The following is a 23,852-nucleotide window of genomic DNA, read 5'->3' as shown; positions in this document are numbered from 1 at the left end:
AATAATGACACGTGAGACATAGTATAGGTTTGATGGGCAGAAAGGCCACGAGGTTATTGGTTACGGGTGTTGAGTGGTATTGGCTTAGGCATTGGACCCTAACCGACTATATCCGAACCCAACCCGTGTGTTGGAAGTCCAGGAAGGGTTAACCACCAGGAAGGAGCCCAGTGATGCAGATCTACTGGAACTCCCCCTGTGATCACCGTTAGGGGCGTGCCTTAGGCCCTAAGCTCCCTAGGCTTCGGACAGGGCCATGCCCCCGGAATCCTTTAATGGAATACCTTCAAATGAGGGGCAGGTGTATTTAAAAAAGCATTGTATGATTGAAAGTTAGATATAACTAGAAGGAAAGACAGTCTACGGAGTAAAAGATAGGTGATTAAGTTAAGTTAGATGATGTGTAAGTTTAAGTTTAGGAGAAATAGATAAGATTAAATAATTAGGTAATTTTGTTTTTAAAAGTGATAAATATGTTTAGATATATAATATGCTTAGAAATTATAAATAAAGTTTAGGAATTTAAGGAGGACAGAAGTTACTAAAGAATATTTGACAAGGGACGCAGGAAGAGGAGATAGGAGGAAGTCCCACTACAATGTGAGGAAGGAGTATTTGATAAGAGGTAGATTTTGTGTTTATTTTGTGTGATTTGTAGTCTGTGTTTGTTAGTTTGTTTAATTTTTGTGTATAAAATACTTAATAAATATGATTTAACAAAAAACAAAAACAAATGAGGGGCAAGTGATGGCGCTACCTCCCCTTCCACCTCTACTGATGTTTTCCAATGCCTAACCGCCAAACCAAAGTTGCTACGAGGTAGGCGAAGAAACCGCCTTGGCAATGCAGCTAGGGTCCGGAGCGAAAGAGAGAGGGTTCCAGCCGTTTCCTGCTTAAAGGGAACCAGGACACGCCCCCCCCAGCCGACCGGGTTGGTCGGCCTTCGGGCGATGCGGCGGGAATCCTTCCAATCGCACAGGGCCTGAGCTCTCACCCCCTGCGCGTGTGACCGGGTCGTGACTGCCCGCAACGCCACCTCCTGCGCATGCGCGGAAGTGGTCTTATCCCTCGCGCAGGAAGCTGAAATCAAAAGCTCAACCCACACGCCATAGACAGAAGGAGCCCCAGGGGAACAGACAGGCAAGTTCTTCCCACAAAACCTCATTCCAATGCTCCCATCCCGGTGAGGGTTGAGGCGACAGAGCCAATAACAGCTTTCAGGTTCCAACACAAACCAGAGGATGAAGTGTGGGGAGGTCCTGTTGGGTGAAGCCCAGCTCACCGGAGCAGGGTCTGCCTGTGATACTCACATGGGCCACGGCAGCAAAATAGTAGATCTTCATCTGCACCAGCTTCTTCCAGTCCTTCTGAATCTTCCCCAGCAGGGAGGCTGTTTCAGAGTTCTCCAAAGCTCGACACGCTTCTTTGTAGTAATCCACCACCTTGGGAAGAGAATTTGGGAGGGGAGGAAAGGTTCTGAGCTACTGCTGCGTTGGACGCTGGCGAGAAAGGAGAACCCAGCTGAACATTTGGAAGAACTTTCTAAAGGTAAGTGGACTCTCCTTCACTGGAGGTTTTTATGCAGAGGTTGGGTGGCCACCTGCCCGGGATTCTTGAGCTGTGATTCCTGCATTGCAGGGGGTTGGGCTCGATGGCCCTTGGGGATCTCTTCTGACTCTACAGCTCCATCGGAGAGGGCGTGTGGGATAGCCCTGCCCGGCAAAGCTAACTGCACAGCAAAAAATGCACCTGCCAGTGTGGTGTAGAGGTTAAGAGCGGTAGACTCGTAATCTGGTGAACCGGGTTCGCGTCTCCACTCCTCCACATGCAGCTGCTGGGTGACCTTGGGCTAGTCACACTTCTTTGAAGTGTCTCAGCCCCACTCACCTCACAGAGTGTTTGTTGTGAGGGAGGAAGGGAAAGGAGAATGTGAGCCGCTTTGAGACCCCTTGGGGTAGTGATAAAGCGGGATATCAAATCCAAACTCTTCTTAGAGGGAGAACTCTAACCTGCCCCAGGCTCAGGGGGAGGCCACTGTTCAGGAACTGGTCACCCAAGTTCAAGGCTCCCCAAACTGCTCACCTGGGCACTGATCCTGGCCACAAGGAAGCTCTTCCGGTTGTCCAGCATTGACTTCTCCAGAAGGCACTCCTGGGCTTGGCCCTTTAGACACGCAGGCGACAAAGGAATAAATACAAGATGGTTTGAAATTGAAAACAGAGGACATTTTAGGCGATAGTAATAAAATGTTAGCTGAAAGTAGGATGTAAGAAGTTAGAATGGTGTTATGTTTATTTTGTTAGGAATAAGTTTATAGTTATATGATGATAGATAAGGATTAAGAATATTCGAGGAAGAGGAAATTTAAAATGTTATAAAGTTACTACAGTGTATTTGAAATGAACGCAGAAGAGAGGATGTGAGGAGGTCCCAAAATAAGGTTATAAATAAGATAAGTATAGTTAAATAAATGTTTGTTTGTTAGATTTTGTTTTTGTATTTTGTTTTTTTTAGTGTATTGTTGTACTTTTTTGTTTTGTATTTGTATTTTGCATGTTTATTTTTCGGATTTTTTTTGAAAAATTAATAAATTCTTATTTTTTAAAAAAGGAATAAATACAAGATGCTCGCTGTTACAGTGTTCTATAGCCTTGGGCGCAAGGCTGCAGGTGACCTCAAGAGAACAGTCAATAATAATAATAATAATAATCTATTATTTGTACTCTGGCCCTCTGGCTAGGTCTCTCCAGCCACTCTGGGTGGCTTCCAACAAATATTAAGATACATTAAAACATCACAGATTAAAAACTTCCCTAAACAGGGCTGCCGTCGCATGAGCGGAGATCACCTCTAAGAAGCACATTTTAAAATCGCCCGGCCCGTTTACAACAATGAGTCGCTCTGCCCGGCCCTCCGCTTTGGAAATACACGGAGGAGAGAGCTGTCAATGGCTACCAGCCACGATGGCTAGGCTCTACTCTCCACGGTTGGAGGCAGTTAAGTGCTTCTGGGTACCGGTTAGTGGAAGCCACAGGAGGGGAGAAAGAGGGTCTCGTGTTCGAATCCTGCCTGCTGGTTTCCTATTAGGGCTTCTGGTTGGCCACTGGAAGTGGACTAGTTGGCCCTTTGGCTGGTCCAGCCAGGCTCTCCTTCTGTTCTCAGCACCTTCGCCAAGGGGCAGAGCAGGCCAGAGGAAATTCCCCTCACCCCACCCCCAGCTCTTACCAGCATGAGGTTGATATTGAGGTTAAGGATCTGGTGGCTCATGTCTACGCTGTAGGAATGAGGGAAGTGGTCCCGAAGGTAAGCAAACGCCCCCGCTGCACACTGGAAATGGGTGCAGGAGACCTTCATGCCCTGCAAGACAGAATGGGGGTTGGTTTTTTTTGGGGGGGGGAGAGTTGCATTTTCAACAAGCCCAGCTAGAAGACCCCCCCAAGGAAGATCAACCCAAACCCACACAGACTCAAAAAATTATATACCGCTTGCTTGTAGAAAACTCAAAAGCGGTTTACAAAAAAGGCGAAACAATATATTATCAACAACCCCCCCTAAAACTCCCAAATTATTTGAATTCCTTAACTTCCTCAGCTCATAGATATGCCTTTATAAAGGCAAGATTTAACACCTTCCCATCCAACGTGTTGGGAAATAGATTCTCCAATGGACAAATATCGCTCTTATTTGACTGTAATTGTAGAGCACCAGAATCATTGTATCACATAATCTTTGATTGTGCTTTTCACTCATCGTCCAGGAGTAAGTTTCTTGCTCCATATTTAAAGGGAATTGCTGATGACTTGAACGAAGCCAACTGAGATACCTACTGAATGATGAAGACCCTCCAAGATCACTTACGGTTGCCAGATTTCTGATCACCGTCCTATCCCAAAAGAAGAAAAACGGACTTCTGGGCGGATTGGACATTCCTTTTAAACCATGACTCAGGATGTAATTATGTGTTACCTTAATTGATGTTTTTATAATTTTATAAATAGGGGGTGATGTTTTATGTTGTAAATTTACTGCTTAGTCTGTTACTTTAAAGTCCTTTCGAAGTTCTAAGTAGATAGGCTAAGTATACATATGCTGTATGTCATATGTTGTTTGAAAAATCGTGCGTGATGGGCCAATGGCTGTAATAAATATCTATCTATATTATCAACAATAATGTAAGACTTTTGAAAAGTTAAAATAGTACTACACTAAAAACAGATTAAAACTCGCATATATCTTCTAAACTCCTGGGTAGGCTTGTCTAAACAAAAAATGCTTTTGGCAAGTCCCGAAAGGAGGGCAGTGATATCAATAGTCGGGGAGTTCCAAAGCTGATGCCACGCAGAAATATCTCCAGCTAGGAGACCCCTCAGGAAGATCAACCTGAGTCCATGCAAGGAAGCAACATCGTTCCAGCCTGAATGAGAAAGACTCTCTGAATGAGAGAGAGAGAGAGAGCAGAACCTGGTCCTAGGCTGTGCCCTTAACCCTACTCCTCCACCTCGAGAGAGAGAGTGACCAAGCCATGGGCAACCCCCGAGGGATCGTGAGAAAACTCCTGATTCTGCTGCCTGCCTCGAACTGCAGTGACTGTGCGGGATCCAAGCTGTGCAGACTTGCTCCAGGATGATCGAGACACACGCAGAGACCCAAGACAAGGGCTGGTGGTGGGGTTGGCCAAGGCAGGCAACCAACAATGTGGTGTGCTGGTTAGTGCGTTGGATCAGAAAGCTGGGAGACCAGGCTTCAAATCCCCTACTCGGCCATGAAGCTCACTGAATGACCGGAGGGGTGGGGGGAAGCAGTCACTGCCTAACCTACCCCACAGGGTTGTTCTGAGGATAAAAGAAGAAGAAAGGTGGGATACACATAAATTAGCAAATAAATACACTGCCACATGCAGTGGACTCAAAGGAAGCAACCCTGCTGACGATGGTGAGAATTTTAACTAAACTCTTTAAAAAAACTTGATTTTTTCAAAGCCCCAATATACTAATTGGAGGTGCCTTTGATGCTATTGGGGACACAGGTGGCGCTGTGGGTTAAACCACAGAGCCTAGGGCTTGCTGATCAGAAGGTCAGCGGTTCGAATCCCCGCAATGTGGTGAGCTCCCGTTGCTCGGTCCCTGCTCCTGCCCACCTAGCAGTTCGAAAGCACGTCAAAGTGCAAGGAGATAAATAGGTACTGCTCCAGTGGGAAGGTAAACGGCATTTCCGTGCGCTGCTCTGGTTCGCCAGAAGCGGCTTTGTCATGCTGGCCACATGACCCGGAAGCTGTACGCCAGCTCCCTCGGCCAGTAAAGTGAGAGGAGCGCCGTAACCCCAGAGTCATCCGTGACTGGACTGGGGTCCCATTGTTGTTGTTCAATCGTGTCCGACTCTTTGTGACCCCATGGACCAGAGCACGCCAGGCACCCCCATCCTCCACTGCCTCCTGCAGTTTGGCCAAACTCATGCTAGTCACTTTGAGAACACTGTCCAACCATCTCATCCTCTGTCGTCCCCTTCTCCTTGTGCCCTCCATCTTTCCCAACATCAGGGTCTTTTCCAGGGAGTCTTCTCTTCTCATGAGGTGGCCAAAATACTGGATCCTCAACTTCAGGATCTGTACTTCCAGTGAGCACTCAGGGCTGATTTCTTTAAGGATGGATACGTTTGATCTTTTTGCAGTCCATGGGACACTCAAGAGTCTCCTCCAGCACCATAATTCAAATTCATAATTCCCTTTACCTTGATGCTATTAACCTGGCGAGGGGGGAAATGAAAGCCCAAAGCCTTACCTCCTCAGATACCCTTTTGTCCATTGCTCCGAGCATGGAATGCAATGCGCCTGGGGGAGGAGAGAGGGAAAAGGTGAGTGGCAGCATCATCCAATAGGCAGCGGCTCCCCAGTCTCCTCCTGCCTACTACTACGGAAAGTATTTTATTATGCATTTGCACAGCCAAAGCCGTAACAGAGCAAGATATATCCAACAGAATAAAAACACTTTGCCCAGTTAACATGATCATTGAAACTAGGCATTCTGCCAAATAAATATTTGTTTCCCTGAAGAATTTAACTCATCGTCCCCATAAACTTTCCTCCTCAAAATTGTGGTCCTAAAGGCGAAACAGGCCATCTTTCCAGAAATGTCAGGGGACCTGTCCCCCAATAAAAATTGACCAAGTACCCAATTGCTCTGTCGGCTGAGAGATTTGAATTTTGGAACGAGGCTGGTTGTAAGTCCTTGTAGACTGGGCCAAGGAGCTGGGAATAGAGACGCACCTTTTCAGAACAGACTCCTTGACAATCTTCCCCTCCTGGCAGACATGCCAAGAGGCAGCTGCTCCTTGCACCCTCCTCCCACCAGGCAATTTCCACTGCAGGGGATGAGCAAGATGACATGCCCACGATCCGCTGCAGCCAGGAAGAACAGGGCCTCTATTGTCTCCCAGAGCTACACAAAAAGCTCCCTACAACTCAGCTCAGACTTTTCCCAGCGATCACGTGGCAAGGCCAGAAAAGCACACGGGTGCCCGGCAGTGGCTGCTTCTAAATATTTTGGTGCCTCTCCCCACCCCATTAAATGAAAGTCTCAAAGTATTGCCATTTACATTTCTAACCTGCCCAGTCCTGGAAGGTTCAGTGCAGGCAACAAGACAAAACACAGAAACATGCGGAGATACTCATTGAAGCAGCGTTTGCCAACCTCACGCCCTCCAGATCTTATGGACCACGACTTCAAAGGATGGCTGGGGCTGAGGGGAGCTGCGGTCTAAAATGTCTGGGAGGCACCAGGTTGGCAAAGGCTGCTTTGAAGTCTCATTGGTTTCAGATGGGCCGGCACAAAGCAGCCAATCTTCCAGGAAGAAGAAGAGAAGAAGAGTTTGGATTTGATATCCCGCTTTATCACTACCCGAAGGAGTCTCAAAGCAGCTAACGTTCTCCTTTCCCTTCTTCCCCCACAACAAACCCTCTGTGAGGTGAGTGGGGCTGAGAGACTTCAGAGAAGTGTGACTAGCCCAAGGTCACCCAGCAGCTGCGTGTGGAGGAGCGGAGACATGAACCCGGTTCACCAGATTACAAGTCTACTGCTCTTAACCACTGCACCACATGCAACATGGACCGTCAGAGCAGGAGGTTCAGGCAGCAGGAAAGCAGTGGTGCTTCTTTGCATTCTGAAGGTCATGTTTTTTAGCCTGCGCTACTCTTCACCCAGGGACGCGGGTGGCGCTGTGGGTTAAACCACAGAGCCTAGGGCTTTCTGATCGGAAGGTCGGTGGTTCGAATCCCCGTGACGGGGTGAGTTCCTGTTGCTCGGTCCCTGCTGCTGCCAACCTAGGAATTTGAAAGCACAAAGTGCAAGTAGATAAATAGGGACCACTCTGGTGGGAAAGTAAACGGCGTTTCCGTGCCCTGCTCTGGTTCGCCAGAAGTGGCTTTGCCATGCTGGCCACGTGACCCGGAAGCTGTACACCGGCTCCCTCGGCCAGTAAAGTGAGATGAGCGCCACAACCCCAGAGTCGTCTGCGACTGGACCTAATGGTCAGGGGTCCCTTTACTCTTCACCCAGGTGAGGATTTTGTGTGAGGTGAGGAATGTCAGAATTGCACAGAAATGCAAAGCAAATCAGAAACGATCGAGCTGGGACAAGAAGACTACTGCATCTTTATATTTCAACTTGCCTTAACAGTCAACCAAAAATTGTGGTCATCACCACATCACCCTGATTTCAGTGCTCCCAAAGCTTAGCACAAGGTCAGAAATGAGCTTATCTTCCATTTGGGGCTGGGACAGAAGATCGCCTGGATAAAATATTTGCTGACCACTGGCAAGTGGTCTTCTGAGAAACACAGAAGCGCGCGACAATTCTGAGCTAAGGTAAGCCACGTTCTGCAGTCGGAGGAGCTGTTCTCTGGCCTGCGCAAATCATGTAAATTAAACACAGAGCATTCCCCTCCAACCACTGGAAATGCCCTTAAGATTCTCAGCTTCCACCCTACGCAGCTCACACATTCTGAACCAGTCTCTGCAGACAAAAGGACACGGCACTGAACCACACTTCCCGTGCGAGTCACACAAAACCTAGCACAGATGCAGCAGCAGGGGGGGGGGGGGTCGACATGCTCCAGAGGTTCAGTGCTCCTAAGAGGAAGGTGCAGCATTCCAGCCTCTGGCAAGGGGGCCAACCCAACACCCTCCCACTTTCGCTACTGTTAGGAGAGCAGGTCAGAGCAACCTTTGCCTTTCTCCCAAGACCTCTCCACGTGACAAGGGAAGCCAGAGGCAATGACAAAAAGAGGCTCGCTAGTAGCTCCTGCCTCCAGCCTCTCTTTGAGAGTAGTTTCATTAAAGCAGCCGTCGCTACCCCGTAACAGCTGTGCTGGCTGGGGCTCACGGGGGTCGTAGTCCAAAACATCTGGAAGGCACCTTCTTGGGGGAAAGCTGAGGCAGAGAACACAGGAGCAGCCTAGACTCGTGAATGCAAAGGCAAGACACGGTTGTCGCCACATCAGCCAAGAAAGACTTGCCGATTATTTGCCAGCAAAACATCCTTGGCTGCTGCTGTCAATATAAAATAAAATAAAAAATTCTTTCCAGTAGCACCTTAGAGACCAACTAAGTTTGTTCTTGGTATGAGCTTTCGTGTGCATGCACACGAAAGCTCATACCAAGAACAAACTTAGTTGGTCTCTAAGGTGCTACTGGAAAGAATTTTTTATTTTATTTTGTTTTGACTATGGCAGACCAACACAGCTACCCACCTGTAGCTGTCAATATACTTTTTGTTGGAACGATCCTTTACTCGTTCCTCCCCTGAAGCCCCTTTCGCCTCCTGGAAACAAGGGATGCAGTCGCAAGTCCAGCTGGCCGAACGGTCCTTACCCAGATTATACAGGATGCAGGCCTGCTCGTATTTGATGTCCTCGTGCGTAACCGACTTGCCGGAGAAGATCTCAGTCCTGCAAACAGAGGGGGCCGTTACGGGGGCTGAGCGGAACGCGTCCCAGTGCACGGGCCTTTTCCCAGCAAAGCGCCCAGTTGGGGCACTGAACAGACGCCCAGTTGGGCCCAGCCCAACAAAACACCCTCCTGCTTGGAGCTGGAGTCGGCAGTGCTTCTGAACACCAGTTGCAGGAAGCCGCAGGAGAGGAGAGTGGATCTTGTGCTCGGGTACTGCATGTGAGTTTTCCACAGGCATCTAGTGAGGATAGGATGCAGAAGTGGGTGGGCCCCCTTTGGGCTGATGCAGCCTGTCTCATAAAGGGGCCACATCTCCTGCGTGAACACAACACAGAGCTGCTGTGCCTGCCAACTACCCGGAGGAGGAATAAGAAAACACGCTGCTTCGTCTCTCACCCACCACCGATTCCCTTATCTGCTAAAAGCATCCCCACTTCCCAAATCTCTGCAGTTGATCCCTATCACTTCTCAAATCTCCTTCAAGCCCCTAGTCTGGACAGAGGCTTGTTTCCCCATGCCTGTCTTTTAAGACTGCTACCTTGCCAGCTTATTCTCTTCAACAAAACAAATAAGGTACCGTGAAAATCCCTGAAACGAGGGGGAATGGACTTTAATAATTATGTAAAAAGTAAGGCTAAGCGCATGAAGTGAATACAGGAAAAAAAACTAAAGAACTAAACAAGACCTTAACGGGATGCCGGCTACAAACCTCGTTTCACTGAACTATTCAGTTTCCTCCGAAGGAAATAAGATATTTAAACAACTAAGATTCAAACATATAAAATAGCAGTAATATAGGGTTGAAAACACGACTGTAAAAGTTCTAGTACTGCATTTACCAAGAAGGTTTGAAAACCTAACTGGTTAAGGCCTCAAGAGTAAAGATTCTGATACTGTATTTACAAAAAAGGTTAGAAAACCTAGATTGCACAAGTTCAAAACGAGCTATGTAAATTTTTAAACAGAGCCCGACTTCAAGGAAGCGAAGAGCAGTAATATAGGGTTGAAAACTCGACTGAAACAGTTCTAATACTGCATTTACAAAGAAGGTTTGAAAACCTAAATGGCAAATTTATTCTCTTCAACAGCCTCCTCATCTCTAGCCATTCCCTCCTCCTCCCGAAACCCCATTTCTCCTTTCACGGCTGATTTCCCCCAAGCTGTCTGTCGCCAAACAAGAACGTCACAGCTTGAGAAGAACCCTGCTGGATCAGGCGACTGGCCCCTCTAGTCCAGCATCCTGTTTTCACGGTTGCCCAACCAGATGTCTGTGGGGAACCCGCGAGCAGGATTCGAACACAAGAGCAACTCTCCCCTTCTGCGGTTTCCAGAAACTGGCATCGAGCAGCATGACTGCCTCTAACCATGGAGGTGGGGCATAACCAACAAGCCTTCCTGGTCCTCCATTTCTGCTGTTGCTTCATTACTCTGCACACTCCCCCCTCCCACTCCCCTTTGTTGCCCCCCTTCCAAAAGAGGAAGAAATACCCAGTGGAGAGAATGTGCTACGATTCAGGGAGCGCCCAAGTTGTAGAGCGGTGTTTCTCAAACTTGGGTCTCCGGCTGTTGTTGTGGACTACAACTCCCACCATTCCTAGCCGGCAGGACCAGTGGTCGGGGAAGATGGGAGTTGTAGTCCAACAGCAGCTGGAGACCCAGTTTTGAGAAATGCTGCGGTAGAGGGTCCCCTCCGTGGTCCATGTGCAGAGCGGGAGAAGCCCCAGCGCCACTTGTTCCAGTTTGGTGTAACCTCGAAGCCAGCTCTGCTGAGGGACAAGGCTCAGCTCCTCAGCCATCGCCTCTCCCCCCTGCAGCTGGCTCACCAGGTAATGGGGACGGCTGCCTCATGCTCTGACCCCATCGGGATGCGGCTCTGCAGGTAGTGCAGCTGCCCAAAGTACTTGCGCAGGATGCTGCAGCCTTCGAAGTCCCTGGGCACGTTGACGGCGTTCTGGGAGGGGAGAGACAAGGAACAGGAGTCAGGTTGAGGGCTCTGGACAGCAGGCAGTGTTGAGGTCACAAGACAACTGCCAATAATGACCACTATCCCTTCGGGAAGCATGATCACATTTCAAAAATAAAAACCACACACACACACACACAAAGTGCGGGGATTCTTTGCTAGGCCACCTACACACGGGATTCCAGTTGCCGGGGATCTGCGGCCAGCGCCTCGCATGCGTTTCCGCACGGGCACCGGCCAAGCCTGCGAATGGAACGGCCAATAATTCTGGAGTATAAACTCACACCGTGCCGCTGTCCGCCAGGCTAAATCTGAAGGTGCGTGAGTGGTTCGGGTGAAAATGCCTCGTGAAAGTATTTACAAACACTTGCGACCTCCTGAGTTACTCTAAAGTTATATACCCAAGCATAAAGGCTAAAGTTACGACCAAGCATTAAGGCTAAATAGACCCCAAAAAAGTTTAAATTAAAATGAAATAAAGACAGACAACATTACTTCTTTGAATGGCTTTGGCTGACCCGCGTAGGCTTTTACACTTCTCTATACCTATCACTATTCTACGCTTTTCCTAAGCTAACAGACCCTGCACCGCCAAATCTTCCGCAATGCTAAGGCTAACTAAAACTATACTGCCAAATCTTCCGCAATCTAAGCCTATGCTAAAACTAAAGCTATCTAAACCTTTACCGCCAAATCTTCCGCAAGCTAAGACTTAACTACCTCCTGCACATGCTTCCAACCCATCCAACCCGTCCAACCCGCTCCCCAAAAACCCCGCTAACTAAGCGACTGATAAATCCTGACTATCTGCCTAAGACGGGGAGCCGCAGCCTTTTATTAACAACCAAGTGCAACGTCATGATCGATATATTTACCAATAGGAACGCTGTTGCTGCCCCCAAAAAAGGCGGGAAGCAGAATAAACGACCATTGACAACTTCAAAACCTCTGGAACTAAAAGTTTAGGCGGAGGGATCTCAATGGCAAGATGCCTACTGAGCCCTGCTTTTGCTTTTGCGTGGAAGAACACATAAAATAGTGCATAAATAATATTAACTTTAAACAAATAATCGCGGGTTCAAAGGAACCCACGAAGTGTATTCCCACAGCAAAGCTCTGCCTGGGAAGCACAACCCTGATGGGAAAGTCCCATTGTATGATCACCCCAGGGGCTAAAAATTCCTATAATAAATGCCTCCAAACTGAGCTCACTTCAAGGCAGCTTCAGGGGCCAGATGGCTTTGACTCCTGCACTGCGGATTGGACTAAATAACAGCAACAATAATGTAGTATTATTATGTAATAAGTATATAAAACATACTGATAATATAATATTATTAACCCCAACTATAATAATAATTATAATGGGGTGAGCTCCCGTTGCTCGGTCCCAGCTCCTGCCAACCCAGCAGTTCGAAAGCACGTCAAAGTGCAAGTAGATAAATAGGTACCGCTCTGGCGGGAAGGTAAACGGCATTTCCGTGCGCTGCTCTGGTTCGCCAGAAGCGGCTTAGTCATGCTGGCCGCATGACCCGGAAAAACTGTCTGCGGACAAACGCCGGCTCCCTCGGCCAGCAAAGCGAGATGAGCGCCGCAAACCCAGAGTCGTTTGCGACTGGACTTAACTGTCAGGGGTCCTTTACCTTTACCTTTATAATAATTATTATTTTATTCTTTGTACTGTGCCCCTCTGACTGGGTTGCCCCAGCCACTCTGGGTGGCTTCCAATGTAATAAAAACTCAGCAAACATCAAACTGTAAAAACTTCCCTAAGCAGCGCTGCCTTCAGATGTCTTCTGAAAGTCATATAGTTATTTATCTCTTTGACATGTGATGGAAGGCCGTTCCACAGGGAGGGCGCCACTACCAAGAAGGCCCTCTGCCTGGTCCCCTGTAACCTCACTTCTCACAGGAAGGGAACTGCCAGAAGGCCTTTGGAACTGGACCTCAGTGTCCAGGCTGAACGATGGGGGTGGAGACGCTCCTTCAGGTACACTGGGCCGAGGCCGATTAGGGCTTTAAAGGTCAGCACCAACACTTTGAACTGTGCTCGGAAACGTACTGGGAACTCATGAGGTCCTTCTTCATGTGCCATGAAAGTTCCGGAGGATAGCAACATGAGAACGGGACCTTTTCTGTGGTGGCTCCCTGCTTGTGGAAAGCATTCCCCAGGGAGTTTCCCTTTGCACCATCATTACATATCTTTAGGCACTAAGGAAGATCATTTCTTTTTCTCCAGGCCTTCAGCTTTTAACTATCTGTGGCCTCCTTGAGAGAGTGGGGTGTTTTAATCCAGCCTTTTAAAAAACAAGATTGCCTTTTGGAGTTTTCTTTGTCCTGTGGGGTTTTTTTTTGTTTTTTGTGTGTTGTTCTGTGTTACCTTGGTTTAAAAAAGTGGCTAATAAGTTCAATAAATAACAACTCAGAAGAAAAGTGGCATGTAAGTATTTTAAAAGTGGTGAAGATTTTAAAGCAAGATTGCCTCCCCAATCCGCTTCTCTCTGCCTCAGTTTCCCCTCTTACGGACTCCATCCTGAAGGTCCTGGTGGGCAGCACTGCATCATGTGCACCACGTAAACCTGCGTCACCATCCCCAAGAGGAGGAGGAGGGTTGGAGGAGAACCACGTATGTCCTCACCTGCCTGAGCTGCTCCAGCTTCTTCAACTCTTCATTGTAGTTCTCTGGATTTTCACCATAGTTCTTCAGGACAAACTAGCATATGGGGGAGGGAAGGAAACGAATACATTTATTCAATGAATATATAATATAGTAAACCTATCTAAGCCCTTTATATAAAATTAATGCCAACGATGTTCAATAAAATTTTCTGAAGCAAAACAAGATGAAAGCAAGATTGAGGAACACAAAACAACTGCATATTAGAAACATAAGCAAGCAGTATACAAAGCAAACACTGGCATTTGAAGATCTGAGTACAGTGGTACCTCGGGTTACGGACCCGATCCGTTCCAGGGTGCCATTCGCACCCGGAAAGGTCCGTACCCTGAGCTGCGCTTCTACGCATGCGCAAACTGCGCAGAACGCTTCTGCACATGCTCGCCGGGGGAAACCCAGAAGTAAACACTTCTAGGTTTCCCGCATTCGCAACCCAAAGAAGAAGAAGAGAAGACGACGACTTTGGATTTGATATCCCGCTTTTCACTACCCGAAGGAGTCTCAAAGCGGCTAACATTCTCCTTTCCCTTCCTCCCCCACAACAAACACTCCGTGAGGTGAGTGGGGCCGAGAGACTTCAAAGAAGTGTGACTAGCCCAAGATCACCCAGCAGCTGCATGTGGAGGAGCGGAGACGCGAACCCGGTTCACCAGATTGCGAGTCTACTGCTCTTAACCACTATGACTGTACAGGAAATATCTGGGTAAGTCTCAGAGGTGTTTCAAGCTCCCTATGGCCAGCTGAGGCAGAGGGTACTGCAGCACCCATGGGTGATGAGGGTATTCCAGAGGTGCCATCACAAAGAAGGCCCCGCCTCCCTTTTATAACCAGGTGACACTATCCTGAACCCAAGATAATCAGCTGCGTTCAAGATAGGGCTACCATATGTCCAGAATTTGCCAGACATAGCAGCGATTCGGCCATCGTAAACAGTGCCCAGGTGGAAAATTGTTGAAATGTCCGGGAAAACCCGGACATATGGTAACTCATTTCAGAAGTGTAGATTTTGGCGAATTTCCTTAAAAGTAGGGCAAACCTTCCTCTCTCTTTTTGGAGATTTTGCTCAACAACTTTGCGCCCCCCCCCCCGAAAAAAAGCTCAACAGCTTTTGTGTCCTGGTTTTCACTTTTTGAAATATGGCGACCCTAGTCCGAGAGCGCCTGCAGCTGACCTGCCACTATCCTCTCAATCACTTTGCCAAAAAGGCGTCTCGGACAGTGATGGTACTCGATGAACAAAGTGGTGGCCTGCCTGACCCCCAACTGGAAGAGAATTCCACAGAATGAGACCCGCAACACAGAACATAGCACGGCTCCTGGTGGATATGAGCCAAAATGATGAGTGAATCTTCCAGCTTTCTTTTCTCATGGAAATCCAACAGAAGAGAGCCCTCGGTCCCCACTTACCGTATTTTTCACTCCATAGGGCGCACCTTGTTTTTAGAGGAGGAAACAAGGGGAAAAAATATTTTTCTGGTTTTCCTCCTCTAAAAGCCCTGTTTTTTTGAGGATCAGCTAAAAGTTTTGCAGCTTTTTTGCAAAGGGAAAAGCCCTGTTTTTTTGAGGATCAGCTAAAAGTTTTGCAGCATTTTTTGCAAAGGGAAAAACCCTGTTTTTTTGAGGATCAGCTAAAAATTTTGCAGCTTTTTTTGCAAAGGGGGAAAAGCAAAGCTCCTTTTGCAAAGGGGAAGAAGCAAAGAGGAAAAGCCCCATTTTTATGGGGTTCAACTCACATTTCTGCAGCTTCTAAAGGAAAGGGAGCCTTTTCTACAGTTTCCAGACAGATAATCTAATCAGCCAGTCACATGTCGCTGGGGAAACAAACAACCTCCCTCTGCAGCACATTCAACAAAGGAGGGCGGGGCTGAAAGGGAGCCGGGACTCTTATCTCTCTCCCGATCTCTTGCTGATCAGCTGCTGAGCGGGGTCCTTTCAACACTCCCTTTTCTCTTTGTAAAATAAAAAGCATGATCCTCTTTTGGCCCCTGGGCAATTCAGCTCCAGGGACCACCATTCACTCCATGAGACGCAGATATTTCCCCTTACTTTTTAGGAGGAAAAAAGTGTGTCTTATGGAGCGAAACGGTATAACGAGCTTCCCTCCACAGAAAGCCCCTGTGGTGTGGTGGTTAGAGCGTCGGGCTAGGGACTGGGAGACCGGGGTTCAAATCACAATGTGAAGCTCCCTGGGTGTGACCTTGGGCCAGCCACTCATCCTCAGCCTAGCCTACCTCACAGGGTTGTTGTAGGGATTAACTGAGATGGGGGGAGAAATGTTGGCGGCCTCCAACAAACATTAAAATACAATACAAAGTCACAAATTAAAAACTTCCCTAAACAGGACTGCCTTCAGGTATTTTCTAAATGACAGGTAGTTGTTTATCTCTCTGACCCCTGATGGGAGGGCGTTCCACAGGGCGGGCGCCACTACCGAGAAGGCCCTCTGACTGGTTCCCTGTAGTTTTGCTTCTCGCAATGAGGGAACCGCCAGAAGGCCCTCGGCGCTGGATCTCAGTGCCCGGGCTGAACGATGGGGGTGGAGACGCTCCTTCAGGTATACAGGACCGAGGCCATTTAGGGCTTTAAAGGTCAACAGCAACACTTTGAATTGTGCTCAGAAACGTGCCGGGAGCCAATGCAGATCTCTCAGGACCGGTGTTATGTGGTCCCAGCGGCCACTCCCAGTCACCAGTCTAGCTGCCGCATTCTGGATTAGTTGCATTTTCCGGGTCACCTTCAAAGGTAGCCCCACGTAGAGCGCATTGCAGTAGTCCAAGCGGGAGATAACCAGAGCATGGACCACTCTGGCAAGACAGTCTGCGGGCAGGTAGGGTCTCAGCCTGCGTACCAGATGGAGTTGGTAGACAGCCGCTCTGGACACAGAATTAACCTGCGCCTCCATGGACAGCTGTGAGTCCAAAATGACTCCCAGGCTGCGCACCTGGTATTTCAGGGGCACAGTGACCCCATTCAGGACCAGGGAGTCCCCCACACCCGCCTGCCACCTGTCCCCCAAAAACAGTACTTCTGTCTTGTCAGGATTCAACCTCAATCTGTTAGCCGCCATCCATCCTCCAACAGCTCTATGCCACTTAGAGCTCCCTGGAGGAAAGATGAGATATAAATGTAAAATGAATAAAATCCAATCTACAGCTCTTGTCCTCATACCCATTTACCGTCCTCACAGCTTCCCAGAGACGGTTCCCTGCTCTGTCAACATCAGATTCCCAACTGGTCAGGCCAGAAAGGCCACATTCTTTGCTCACGGAAACAGGTGCGCTGCAGTCCAGAAAAGAGGCTTCGTCGTGTTGGAAAGAAAAAGGCCAACTCAGGCGTCCAGGGAAGCTGCCTGCCTTATGCAGGACCTCTGATTTGCAACGGACTTCATCCTGACTGCCACTGAGCAAAACAAATCCCTCTTACACCCTTTTCGCAGCTGGGGAAATCAAGGCTGGAATAAAGTCACTGTGATCCACAGCCAAGGGAGATTTGCATGGGGAAGCAGCGTTAATATAAATAGAGCCCCATAGTTGGATTATACAAGTATCCTGGTCTCTCCCCTCTCAAGTACAAAGCAGTTTCCTGCAGGGTGATTTGATTTAAATCACGATTTAAATCACTAGTCAGTAAGGCTCAGGGTGGATTGATTTAAATCAAAAAAATCTAAGTTTAGATTTAGTTTTAAATTGTATTTTAATCTGTATTTTAATGAACTGTTTTATGTTTTATGTTTTTGTTGTGATTTTATTGGTGTTAGCCGCCCTGAGCCCGGTTTGGCGGGGAAGGGCGGGGTATAAATAAAAATTTATTATTATTATTATTAAATTAAAAAACTAATTTTTTTTATTTAAATCAGATTTTTTCGATTTAAATCAGATTTTTTTTTTTAATCCACCCTGAGCCTTAATGACTAGTGATTTAAATCAAATCCACCCTGGTTTCCTGGCTCAGAGACTTTGCACCCTTTCTGATCTCTGCCTCCTATGTGCATGCATGCACACACAGTCATTTTCTACAGTGAGAAGCAGGAACGGCAAGACCAGCCACCAGCAGACTGTGACTCAGCCCCCTTCCTTCTGAGCAGAAGCGACAACACAGGCAGAGTCAGGCAACACTGCCCATCAGAGATGCCCGGGGAATTTTACTGCTTGAAGCCGTTTTTCAATTATCGCTTTTATTACAGTACAACTTCTGGGGACGTACGCTGTGTTAGGAGCTTTCCAAGGGTAGGAAAGCGGAATAAACACATTAGAAATAAACAGATTACCAAGAACGCTCCTGGTGTAATACGGGAAAAATCCAGATTTTTATGGCCCTCCTGCTCAAAGTAAGATCTTAAAACATGAGACTCTCAGAAATCGGAGGGGCAAGGGAGCAGAGACCAGGGAACAATCCTTCAGGCACTTCTCATGCCAAATGCTACTGAGATCCAGCTCCGAGGGCCTTCTGGATTTTCCCTCACTGTGAGAAGTGAAGCTACAGGGAACCAGGCAGAGGGCCTTCTTGGTAGTGGCGCCCTCCCTGTGGAACACCCTCCCACCAGATGTCAAGGAGATGAGTAATTATATATCTTTAAGGAGACATCTGAAGGCAGCCCTGTAGAGGCTCCATTTTATTTTATCACCCTCCATTTTATTTTATTTTATTATTTTATTTTATTTATGGCCCGCAGTCCTATTTGCTTAACGGTTGGTGAATGATAAATTTGTATACCGCGCTATAAATACATTTTACACGGCTCATTTTTTATCTTGAAGTCAGCAGCACATCAACACCCAGAGACTTGAGACATTTTGAAGAACACGTGCCAAGAGTCACTCTGTCAGAACGTAAGGAACCTACCGCGGGTTTCTTTTTAAAATTCTCTTCCCCATACACAAGGTGCTGCTTCAATGGCACAAGAGCAGGCATCCCCAAACTCGGCCCTCCAGATGCTTTGGGACTACAATCCCCATCATCCCTGACCACTGGTCCTGTTAGATGGGATCATGGGAGTTGTAGTCCCAAAAATATATCTGGAGGGCAGAGTTTGGGGGTGCCTGCACAAGAGAGTTCATCCATTTAATGAACTTTTGATCCCTAGGACTACAACTCCCATCAGCCCCAGCAGGCATAACTGTAGTCCCAAATATCTGGAAGGCAGGAGGTCAGGGAAGGCTTGGCTACCTGCATCAGGCCACTACCAAGGGCTACCTGCATCAGGCCACTGCCAACCTGAAGAGGCTACCAGGGGCACAAGATTATTCATAGAATCATAGAGTTGGAAGAGACCCCAAGGGCCATCCAGTCCAACCCCCTGCCAAGCAGGAAACACCATCAAAGCATTCCTGACAGATGGCTGTCAAGCCTCTGCTTAAAGACCTCCAAAGAAGGAGACTCCACCACACTCCTTGGCAGCAAATTCCACTGTCAGGAAGTTCTTCCTAATGTTTAGGTGGAATCTTCTTTCTTGTAGTTTGAATCCATTGCTCCGTGTCCGCTTCTCTGGAGCAGCAGAAAACAACCTTTCTCCCTCCTCCATATGACATCCGTTTATATATTTGAACATAGCTATCATATCCCCCCTCAACCTTCTCTTCTCCAAGCTAAACATACCCAGCTCCCTAAGCCGTTCCTCATAAGGCATCGTTTCCAGGCCTTTGACCATTGGATTGGATGTGGCAAGGAAAGTGTATGTGACAGAGAAGAAGGAGAGTTTGGATCTGATATCCTGCTTTATCACTACCTGAAGAAGCCTCAAAGCAGCTAACATTCTCCTTTCCCTTCCTCCCCCACAACAAACACTCTGTGAGGTGAGTGGGGCTGAGAGACTTCAGAGAAGTGTGACTGGCCCAAGGTCACCCAGCAGCTGCATGTGGAGGAGCAGGGAAGCGAACCCCGTTCACCAGATTATGAAACTACCGCTCTTAACCACTACACCACACTGGCTCTCAGAGCAACCGAAGATAATTTGGATCTAGGAGCCAAAAATAATGGCAGGCGTGAAGTGTGCTAAGTCATTCACTGGGGGCAGAAGAGCAGCCCAATTAAAGAGACTGAGTCAGGAGTTCAGAAAATGAGCCTGGAGATTGTTCGTTGAGACTAAAGGCCCTAAATACACCCACATTTTCTCCCACACGCTGTCACCACCCGTCATTCCTCGCAAACTTCTTTCCCATCCCGACAAGCCTTCCCCTTTCACCAAACTGCACTTCAAGCACTGCTCCCCATTCCCTGGCCCTGATTTCTCAAGAACGCTCTTCGCTGATCAACCATCACATCAAGGAAGCACACCCAATTCCTTCATTTAAGTCAGAAACCCCTTAGCCCAGCGAATCTCAGGTTTTGAGGCTGCACTCCTCAACTTTCTGCTCCCCCAACCCATCACCAAGGGCCTGGTCCATGACAGCAGGCACATGCAAGCAATAAACAAACAACAACAACAACAAGCCCCAACTTCTTATGCTCAGGGCTCCACAACAAGCAACTACTCAGCCTCCTACCTTAGCAATTGAGGGGTATGTTTTTAAGACCCACCAAATAACTGGGAGTTGTTCTTCTAAACCACCCCCCACCCCCCTTTTGGTGCTGTGTTGCTAACCCACCCTGGGACCTTCGGCTTGAAGGAGGAGGAGTTTGGATTTGATATCCCGCTTTTCACTACCCGAAGGAGTCTCAAAGCGGCTCACATTCTCCTTTCCCTTCCTCCCCCACAACAAACACTCTGTGAGCTGAGTGGGGCTGAGAGACTTCAGAGAAGTGGGACTAGCCCAAGGTCACCCAGCAGCTGCGTGTGGAGGAGCAGGGACACGAACCCGGTTCACCAGATTACAAGTCTACCGCTCTTAACCACTACACCACACTGGCTTCTCAAAAGGTTGTGGGCAGGGGAGGAAGATCCAAGGGCAATCCAGGAAACTGTTAAAACATTGCAGTGCAGTACAGTATAATATATCATCATATTTCGGGAATAATATAACACAGAATTATATTTTGGGGAGGATTCGTGCTCTTGTGCATTGCTTTATGCTTCCTGGATGTCCCAGGATCATATTCTAAAGTAGTTGTGTTGTATGTTACAAATCAAGCACCGCTCAGAGTTGCTTCCCCACCCCACCCCCGTTTTCCAATGTGTTCCTTATCTACAAAAAAATAAAACCGGCAAGCAAAATTGTTGGTCCGAAAGTGTGGCCCCAGAGCAGGGGGAGAGGTTTGAGAACCACTAGGCATTATTATTATAATTATTATTATGCCTGCACCTACCTCCTAACCCCTAGGCCTCTGCCTCTTCCCCACCTTGCCCACTAGGCTAATAATAATAATAATAATAATGCTGCCTGCCCCTCCCTCCCCCACTAGTCTAATAGTAATAATAATAATAATAATGCTGCCTGCCCCTCCCCCTTAGGCCTCTGCCCCTTCCCCTCCCCCACGTCTAATAATAATAATAATGCTGCCTGCCCCACCCCCTTAGGCCTTTGCCCCTCCCTTCCCCTAGTCTAATAGTAATAATAATAATAGTAATAATAATAGTAATAATAATAATGCTGCCTGCCCCTCCCCCTTAGGCCTCTGCCCCTGCCCTCCCCCACTAGTCTAATAGTAATAATAATAGTAATAATAATAATAATGCTGCCTGCCCCTCCCCCTTAGGCCTCTGCCCCTGCCCTCCCCCACTAGTCTAATAGTAATAATAATAGTAATAATAATAATAATGCTGCCTGCCCCTCCCCCTTAGGCCTCTGCCCCTGCCCTCCCCCACTGGGATAGTAGTAATAATGGTCCCTGCGCCTCCCACCTTCTTGACGGCCTGGTGGAAGCCGAACTCGCCCGCCTCCTTGAGGTCCAGCCAGATCATGGGCATGCGGGGCACGGCCTCCATCCCGCCGGCCTCGCCGCGGCGCAGCACCAGCCGGCCCCTCCGAGGAGGCCGAAGCCCAGCCGAGCCCGACGCGAGGAGGAGGAGGAGGAAGAGGAGGAAGAGGACGCGGCGGCTGAGGGGGCTCCTGCGGCCCCGTCCGACTTCCGGCGCCCCGCCCACTCCCCCGCCGGAAGCCGCGGCGCCTGACGGGAAGCGGAGTCCCTGCTCCCGGGGAACGCCGCGAAGAGGCCGCGAAGGTGCTCGGTGGACTACAACTCCCAGAGGCCCCGCCCGCCGGCCGCTCTTGCTCGGGGCTGGTGGGAGTTGTAGTTCGGCAACAACTTAAGGGCGCGCAGGTGTTGAGGGGGCGCACCTGGCTGGATTCCTGCATTGCAGGGGGGCCGGGGGTGGACTAGATGACCCTCGGGGATCCCTTCCCACTCTACAGTTCCAGTTACAGGAAAGTAGCCGTGTTGGTCTGCCATAGTCAAAACAAAATAAATATTAAATAAATATTAGAGACCTTAGTTGGTCCCTAAGGTGCTACTGGATGGATTTTTTTTTAATTTTTAATTTTGTTTTGTCTACAGTTCTGTGATTCCAGCCCCTATTTTCCAGGGACAGTCCCGGATTTACAGAAGCCCAGTCCCGGTTTCTGATTTTATCCTGGAATGTCCCGCTTTTCCTTAAGACGTCTCTATTTCCATGTGGGAAATGTTGGAGGGGATGTGATTCTATGATTCTAATGAATCTGCGATAGACCGACGACAACAGCAACTTCAGTTCAGGGGATGCCATTAACGGTGCCGTGATCTTGGTGGATCAGAAGGTGGCAATGAAGATCCTCAGTTTCAACTGAGCACCCTGAGGTGCTGAACAGACAGACTTGCGGGTGGTAAAAATGTTTGGGATCCCAGGGCTTGGGTGCCCCAGAAGGGAAGCACTAGTCATATTGAAACAAAAGCAACCAAGTGCCATGTAGCCCTTGGAAAATTTAGTATATTTTAGATACAATACAACCTTGATACAACCTTGATGGCAGAAAGTGAGGCGGAATTAAAGAACCTCTTAATGAGGATGAAAGAGAGTGCAAAATATGGTCTGATGCTCAACATCAAAAAAAAAAAAAAAAAAAAGATCATGGCCACTGGTCCCATCACCTCCTGGCAAATAGAAGGGGAAGAAATGGAGGCAGGGAGAGATTCTACTTTCTTGGGCTCCATGATCACTGCAGATGGTGACAGCAGTCAAGAAATTAAAAGACGCCTGCTTCTTGGGAGAAAAGCAAGGACAAACCTAGACAGCATCTTAAAAAGCAGAGACATCACCTTGCCGACAAAGGTCCGTCTAGTTAAAGCTATGGTTTTCCCAGTAGTAATGTATGGAAGTGAGAGCTGGACCATAAAGAAGGCTGATCACCGAAGAATGGATGCTTTTGAATTATGGTGCTGGAGGAGACTCTTGAGAGTCCCATGGACTGCAAAAAGATCAAACTTATCCATCCTTAAAGAAATCATCCCTGAGTGCTCACTGGAAGGGCAGATCCTGAAGTTGAGGCTCCAGTACTTTGGCCACCTCATGAGAAGAGAAGACTCCCTATGATACGGAAATTATGGGGGGGGGGTCACCTAAGCAAAGTCTCCTCCTGAGTAAACTCATTTGGGGTATGGAGTGATGCCCTTAAGGGGACCCATCTCTGCCATGATCCAGTAGGCGAGAGACCACGTACACAGGGAAATGCCTCAGGAGGTAATCTCTGGGTGTTTCAGGCTAATATCCCTCAACCAGAATCCCATTGTTCTCTCCCAGATAAGTGCTCAAGGTATCCTTGCCAATACTTAACACCCATTCACACTTCTCAGGGCTATCTCCCTGATATTGCTCTGTTTCCCCCATATGCTAATCTTGTCTTTCCTGTTTTTCCTATATGCAAATCATGTATAACCCTTCCCTTTTGTGAGGTAGTGATGATGTAGTGATGATGTTTTCCAAACTGTATTCTGGGAGATGATAGGAGTTTTAAAAGTTCTTGTAACACTGTTCTGGGTGTGCAGTTTGACTGTAACCTATTGCGCAATAAACCCTGTCTTGTCCTTGCTCCAGTGGCTGGACTTCTTTTATTTAACTCCGCAGAAACCAGTGGGCCTATCCCTAAGGGCCAGGTGGCTGGGCAGTTCCACACCTGGGATTTTTTCCATAACAGTTGGTGCCGAAAGCCGGGACTTGCGGTTCTCCCATGTTGCTGACTGGGGGCCCTGAAATCTTCAGCCGGCACCAGGCCATTTGCCTGGGAAGATCTTTTGGACCCCCGGCCATCTTCAGGGGCGGTAATTTGCAAGTCTCTAAGGAGCCAGCCGGGGAGCAAAGACAAGATCCAGCCGGCTTATTCATTGATCCCGGGATCCCAGCGCAGGACGCGTGAGTATAGGTTA

At 48.2% G+C, this 23,852-nt stretch overlaps 1 protein-coding gene across 1 annotated transcript in view; it reads right to left on the bottom strand.

Moving 5' to 3' along the window:
- Nucleotides 1–21,453, bottom strand: part of PTPN23 (protein tyrosine phosphatase non-receptor type 23) — a 55,130-nt gene extending 33,677 nt beyond the window's left edge. Inside the window, exons 1-8 of the mRNA XM_033165128.1 lie at nucleotides 21,358–21,453; nucleotides 13,543–13,617; nucleotides 10,765–10,892; nucleotides 8,864–8,940; nucleotides 5,778–5,827; nucleotides 3,226–3,357; nucleotides 2,083–2,163; nucleotides 1,311–1,442 (exon numbers count right to left, since the gene is read on the bottom strand). Of these exons, the coding sequence (XP_033021019.1) occupies nucleotides 1,311–1,442; nucleotides 2,083–2,163; nucleotides 3,226–3,357; nucleotides 5,778–5,827; nucleotides 8,864–8,940; nucleotides 10,765–10,892; nucleotides 13,543–13,617; nucleotides 21,358–21,441 (759 nt within the window). The 5' untranslated portion in view covers nucleotides 21,442–21,453. The remainder of the gene's footprint in view (nucleotides 1–1,310; nucleotides 1,443–2,082; nucleotides 2,164–3,225; nucleotides 3,358–5,777; nucleotides 5,828–8,863; nucleotides 8,941–10,764; nucleotides 10,893–13,542; nucleotides 13,618–21,357) is intronic.
- Between the last annotated feature and the right edge of the window lie 2,399 nt (nucleotides 21,454–23,852).

This window comes from Lacerta agilis, chromosome 12, assembly GCF_009819535.1.
Source record: "Lacerta agilis isolate rLacAgi1 chromosome 12, rLacAgi1.pri, whole genome shotgun sequence".
Classification (NCBI taxonomy): domain Eukaryota; kingdom Metazoa; phylum Chordata; class Lepidosauria; order Squamata; family Lacertidae; genus Lacerta; species Lacerta agilis.
This window is presented reverse-complemented; position numbering and strand designations above follow the sequence as displayed.